The 6,391-nt window shown below is 31.1% G+C and overlaps 1 protein-coding gene across 1 annotated transcript; it reads right to left on the bottom strand.

Annotated features, from left to right (window-relative positions):
• Positions 1–1,706: 1,706 nt before the first annotated feature.
• On the bottom strand, positions 1,707–5,280 carry LOC144998366 (adenine nucleotide transporter BT1, chloroplastic/mitochondrial-like). The gene is made up of 4 exons (XM_078958147.1): positions 5,071–5,280; positions 4,074–4,697; positions 3,652–3,813; positions 1,707–2,473 (listed from the first exon to the last, which is right to left on the bottom strand). Exons 2-4 carry the CDS (start codon positions 4,647–4,649, stop codon positions 2,000–2,002), a joined length of 1,212 nt encoding a protein of 403 aa, XP_078814273.1. The 5' UTR covers positions 4,650–4,697; positions 5,071–5,280; the 3' UTR covers positions 1,707–1,999.
• Positions 5,281–6,391: the final 1,111 nt, after the last annotated feature.

Below are 6,391 nucleotides of genomic sequence, written 5' to 3'. Positions count from 1 at the left end.
ATAATCCAAAAATTATGAAATCACGAAGTGGACAATTTATAAGGGTGTGTTTGTTTCACTTGATTCTTAATGAATTAATAGGGAATTGGAAACTAAAATCTCTTAGAGATCATGTTTGGGTTACCAAAGGAATGAATTAGATTTCCATAATTATCATTTAATTCCCTATTTGAAAGAAATCTAATATTTCCACCCTACATCAAAAATGTAAATTCAATTCATTATCTTTATTTTAAATTACATATTATCCTCAGGTTATCTATGAAATAAGTTAAAAAAATAAATAAATAATTAAATATCATCTACGTGACTTTTGCTTTTGTTTTACTTTTTGTTTTTTAATTATTTTTTATCTACGTGAATTTTTTTTTTTTTGTCCTTCATTTTACAACTTATGTTTGTTTTCTTGGAGAAAATGACAAAAATCTTTAAATTACTTAAAATCAATTAGTAGTAACCACTAATTTCACAAAAATAAAGTTGACAAATTGTTTAGTTTTTCACTTTCATCTACATTTCTATTTAATAAACTTGTTTTTTTAATTTAAATTTTGTAGAATAGTTCAATAAAAAAATGTTTGTAATTAAATAAAACATCTTCATGTTTATTAAAAAATATAATTAGTTGTAAATATTATTAAGAGTATTTCTGGCATATTACAAAATTATAATGATTCCGGATTGTATCTTAAAAAAAAATCATTTCTGAAATCATTAAAACAAACAGAAAACAGATTTCATTCCATGTCAACCAAACACATTGCAGCTTCTAATACATTCAGATTTCAATTCCTTCATATTCCAATTCTTTTGATAAATTTCATTCCTTCCAAAAACATTATGCGAAACGCTCCCTCCTCCTAAGAGTTCGAATTCTTCTTATATTCCAATAAGTAACCGATCATTTATTAGCAATAAATGATCATCACTAAGTTTAAATACTTATTACTTTCATTGCGGTTTCAAACGGTACAATAACTAATTATTAATTAATTTAAAGAGTCTATCATTAATGAGTTTTAATGCTCGTTCTTTTCATCATTATGGTCACACAGAAAAGAAACTTGTTTTTATATAAGTATGCACTCCACAACTTCACATTTATATAAATCAAGATCTGAGCTTCATTATTAACCTTGTAAATTTTATTACGCTAAAATAACTTGTGACATTAAAAATCACCAACATATAACTTCTCTTGTATCTTTATATTCAATATACAAATAAAAAAAAAAGTATTTATTTTTCATTTTGTCGTTTCCCTTGTTATTTTCTTATAAATAATTTTAATTGTGGTAAAGAAAGACATTCTATTTCACCAATATGGCAAAGACTTTAAGATCAATCTTCATTTCACGCCAAAACACTTGAGATCGATATTATTTTGTTCAAAATAATTTAGTTGATAGTTAGAACAGACAACCTCGTGTATCCTGGGTCTGAGTCACCATATGTTCTGTTATCATCTCTTATTTAAGTTATAGAGGTGTATATAAACACTTGTTTTTTATTGTTAATAGTCAATTCAAAAAAAAAAATTCTAAATTTTCTTTCGCATTAGCATCCCTACAGAAAAGGAAGAGAAACACTGTATGATTAATGAATTTATATAACCGAATACGATTATGCCCGATCATATTCAATTCATTTATCGATTTACACCAACTACAAGATCACTCACATACACTTAACATGGAAAGAAAATATAAACAAAACCAAATTCATACAAAAAATGACATACCAAAAGTCTCACTTCCCGATTTCCCTGACTTTCTCTATTAAGTCGTTCACGTTCCTTCAACGTTAAATAAACAAGAAACACCTATATATAACTTGCCAGATAAATCATACGTCAAACCAAAAAAAAAACTAATTCCAAAACATAAAAATCCTCCCTCATTTGTAAAAACAAAAATTCCTAACCATCTAAAGAACAAAAACCCAAATCTTTATTATCATCAAGATAAAAACCAAAGAACCAAAACCTCAACTTTACTTCTTACGATTCTTCATCTTCTTTCTCCACAAGTATCTTCTTGCACGCTTCATAACACATGAAGGAAATCCCCGCAGCCGGAACAATCTTAATACAACTGGGCCCCAACCCTCGATACAACCCTCCAACACCTTCTTTTTCCAAAATAGTCAAAAGCGCGTGAAGCATGTTGTTGTACACGCGCCCGTTAACCGCACCCGCTTGCATGTGTTTGCGGGCCACCTCGAGCGGGAACGTGGCGGAACTTGAAATCGCTCCGGCGGCCGAACCGATCAAGAGGGTCGCGATGTTTCCGATTTCATCTTTTTTCATCATTTTTTTGTACGTTTTTCGTAACGTGTCGTAGGCGAAATAGTTTGTGGCCGCGTAGGGGACCACGCCGATTAGACTTGGTGTTAGGCCGCGGTAGAGCTCTGCGGGCCCCTCTTCTTTCACGATCTTTAGGAATGCGTCTACGAGGTTTTTGTACACGTCTCTCTAGAGAAAATGGTGATTGTGTTATGGATTGGGGATATGGATCGAGGAATTAATATATATATATATATATATATATATATATATATATATATATATATATATATATATTATTTTTTATGTAAATACTAGTTGTAAGACTTGTGAACTACGCGGGTTTATTGAAAACATAGTTAGATGTGAAGATATAAGATTTCGGAGTTTGGATTTATAAGAAAAGTGAGAAAAATATTGAAATATTGAAATTGAAATGCTTGTTTCTCTTTTAAATTACACAAAAAATTTTAATAAATAAATGAAGAAAATAATTGGGCTTTAGTTTGGAAATTTAGAAACTATAAATTGATGTACATTTATTATTAAAATTATTACATTTAAACGGATGTGGAATTAAAAAAAAAAACATGTGGCAAAAAACTAATTTAAAATAACACAAAATGACGTGTGGCAAAATGAATAAGAATGTTACATGTTGCAGAAAAGATTTTTATTTATTAAAGTAGGTAACCGATTATTTCGCAATGGTTCCATTGTGAAACGTCTTTATGTTATGTCATTGGTTTTTGAATTTTCCTTTCCAAAAAAGTATCTTTGAAAAAACTATCTTTAAAAAAAAATAATACATATGTCGCGAATTTAACAATCGAATATTACGAAATACATGATTTTTTATCGTTTTTTTTTTGGATTGTTTTGTGAAACATAAAGTGGTCTCTCAGTGAGCTCATTGCAAAATAGAGGTTTTTAACAAAATTACACCTTTTTGACACTTAACACAAAAAGAACCGGTGTGAAATTGTATTTTGAATGACCATCACCCCAAAAAAATCTTCGAAAAACAAAACTATTTTTAAAAAAGTTCATAAAGTGGTTTTGCAATGAACTTATTGCAAAATAGAAGGTTGTGTTATTAAATAGGAGATATGTCTACTTTTGTGATCTTCTCTAGTCATCTTTATTGAACACATCATGTATTACAATGTGCACGATACATACGTTGTGCATGCATGATACATACAAATATGTATCAAACGTGCCTAATATAGTATCTATATTAGGCACATTTATGTGTCTGATACATACGTATCAAACACAATGTGTTTGATATGTATCTTGCACATTCATGCAAGATACATAAAAGGCACGATTTAAAAGTAAAGTAACAAGAGTTGAATGTTTACCTGAACTGTGAGTCTGGTTTTGAGTAACTCAAGAGGGTATGTGCATATGGTGGAGCTAATTCCCGCAACTGCCCCTGCAATTAATGACTCGGGTATACGCGGTTTTGACTTTTCTCCAGGTTTAGGAGCCAAGCTTTTCTTGACTGTATCATAAGCAAATAACTGGAAAAAAAAAAAAAAAATTTGCAGACAAGTTCATAATTATAAAAAAAAAAAAATACCATCAAAAAAGTCAAGATTTTATTGTTAAGCATGTAAAAAAGAGTCGTTAGCTAACAATGTACAAAACCTATTATCATATGGAAGAATAAAATTACATTTCTACCCTTGTTTAAATTACATTTTTACCCTTGTCAGTTTCAAATCACACATCAATTAAACCATATGAAGGTCAAATGGAAAAAAAAAAAAAAAAATTGTACCTCAATGGCTTTGCTGGGAGCAACACGAATGACATTGACCAAATTGCCCCTAAAGAGGCCAGTCCAACCTTCAGTCTGCATAATATCTTGAAAAACTTCACCAGTAGAATGCCCACAACTCCCTACCATTAAATGAGTTCTTATAGTCTCTAATGGAGCCACACATGTTCTTGAAACAGCCCCTGCAACTGCCCCACTAATTAACCTCCTCAATGAAGGATTCCCGATCTTGATCTTCAATTTCAATCCGCCTTTCTTCTTCAAAACACCCCTTTTTTCCCACTCCTCATTTGCCTCCATTTTTGGTAACCCCCCAACAGCTATGAAACTGGATTCGGGTGTTGAAACAACCTTTGATAACAATGGAAGTTTGACACCTTCATTATCGTTTGTGTTTGTGGGGTTTGGTGAATTAGGGTTTATGTTTCCGAATCCACCCCTGCCCATCTGCCCAACACTTGCGAAAAAACTTGCAGATTGAGAAAGAGTATCATCTCTAGAACACCAAAGAAACCCGATTCCGGAATTTGGGAAAAACCCGTCTCCATTGCTCTCCAATAAACCTCTTGAATCCATTCAACTCACCTCCGAGATCACGATAAACCACAAGAGAATGCCTTTTTTCTACAATAAGATGATTATGATTCAATAGTTAATGAAACAGAACCAGAAGATATGACAATGGCTGTGTCTTTAAGCTAAGAATATCCGGATAGAACAAAAGGGTTTTGCCCTAAACCGATGATTAAAAAAATTGATAAACTCGAATCTTCTTTTTAAATATACAAAATACCCAAGGTGATGATGAATACCATGAAGATGTGTAAATCTTTACACTTGGTTTTTGACGGAAAAACAGCGGAAAGTGGTAGAAATTGAACGTTTTCTCACGAATTAAAAGAGTTCAAGATAGTGATGAACAGTATGAAGAACGAGGAATCTTGAAAATATGTTTTTGATTAAAAAAAAACAAGGAGTTGTTAATGAAGGTTATTACCAGGTGAGTTCTTTGATGAGAAGGAAAGTCAGACGCCTAATTCACTCATTCATATACTTGTTGGTCTCTCTCTCAAGATGAATTGCAGAGAGAGACAGAAAGCGATGGCGGAATAGGTGAGGAGGTTGGTGTTCTTGGTTAGGCGACAATGGAGTCGTCAGGGTTTTGATACATATGACATTGTGACCTAATTTCGTATCGAACTACAAGATACTCTCTTTCTTCTCAAATATTTATATTCCTTAATTAATATTTATTCCTTAATTAGTATATAAATATTAAAATAAGTAACTATTATAAATAATTTAGTAAATAAAAATAATTTTTTATTTTTTAATTTAAAAAAAAATAATCATTTTTTTCTAAAATGTCTTATTCTAGACTATTGATTTTCTTCCTAGAATTTGTGAAATGTGACATGAAATGACTCTAAAATTTAACAACATATATTTCACATTGACATCCTACATTCAATGTTGAGTTTGAAATGTATAGTATTTCGGAGTTACTAAAATCAACATATGTATATCATTTCTTAGTCCATTTTGTGGAGATTGATGTAAAAATTGTTTAGAGTAGTTTGCCATGTATATTTCTATTCATTTACGTTTCTATTAGTGGAAATGAGTATATGAAATTAGTTTAACCGAGCAATTATTTTATAGTGGGGTAAGGGGAGCTAATAGACGACTTTATTCACTATATTGGATAGATTACACATATAGTGGTGTGAATTTAATCAACAATTAACAACTTTTATGGGTTGGTTAAGTTGGTTTCATCGAAGTCCATATTATATACTAATCAAATTTGTTTGTCTTTTCACTGTCATGGATCAAACATAGTTATACATATTATTGGCGATAATGATGTTATATTTTATAATATTGTAACTAGTATGCATCCTAACACCATACAATTGTGCAACGATCTCATTTTCAACCTAAAATTTTCATTTTTATTTATTCAATATATCATAGTCTATTTACATTATGTGGGAACATGTTGTGAATGCACGTGTATACAATCGAACATTATCCTTCTCACCAATCAATGAAGTACCTGAAAAACATTTACATTCAACTGGGTAAGCACGAAGCTTAGTGAGTTCCCCAAAATATCATATACTATAATACATATACATTCATACATCGAGTATATAGGCTCACAATCACTTAAGTTGCTATTGCCATTAATTAGGCTCTCAATCACTTAAGTTGTTATTGTCATTAGGCTCACAATCGCTTAAGTTGCTATTGTCTTCAACTCACCCTTGGCCTTCAGCATAAAGTTGGTTTGCCCGCATCTTGGCCTTCCGTAG

Source organism: Lactuca saligna, chromosome 5, assembly GCF_052625555.1.
Source record: "Lactuca saligna cultivar CGN05327 chromosome 5, ASM5262555v1, whole genome shotgun sequence".
In the NCBI taxonomy this organism is placed as follows: Eukaryota; Viridiplantae; Streptophyta; class Magnoliopsida; order Asterales; family Asteraceae; genus Lactuca; species Lactuca saligna.
Note: the sequence above shows the minus strand (reverse complement) of the source record. Positions and strands in the feature narration are given on the sequence as shown.

What these genes read in the sequence shown, in the direction of transcription:
- LOC144998366 (XM_078958147.1), bottom strand. Translation starts at nt 4,649, where the DNA reads ATGGATTCAAGAGGTTTATTGGAGAGCAATGGAGACGGGTTTTTCCCA. An exon ending in CTCCCAGCAAAGCCATTGAG is followed by an intron (nt 3,814 to 4,073) that starts GTACAATTTTTT and finishes TTTTTTTTCCAG; the next exon opens with TTATTTGCTTATGATACAGT. An exon ending in AAACCAGACTCACAGTTCAG is followed by an intron (nt 2,474 to 3,651) that starts GTAAACATTCAA and finishes CATTTTCTCTAG; the next exon opens with AGAGACGTGTACAAAAACCT.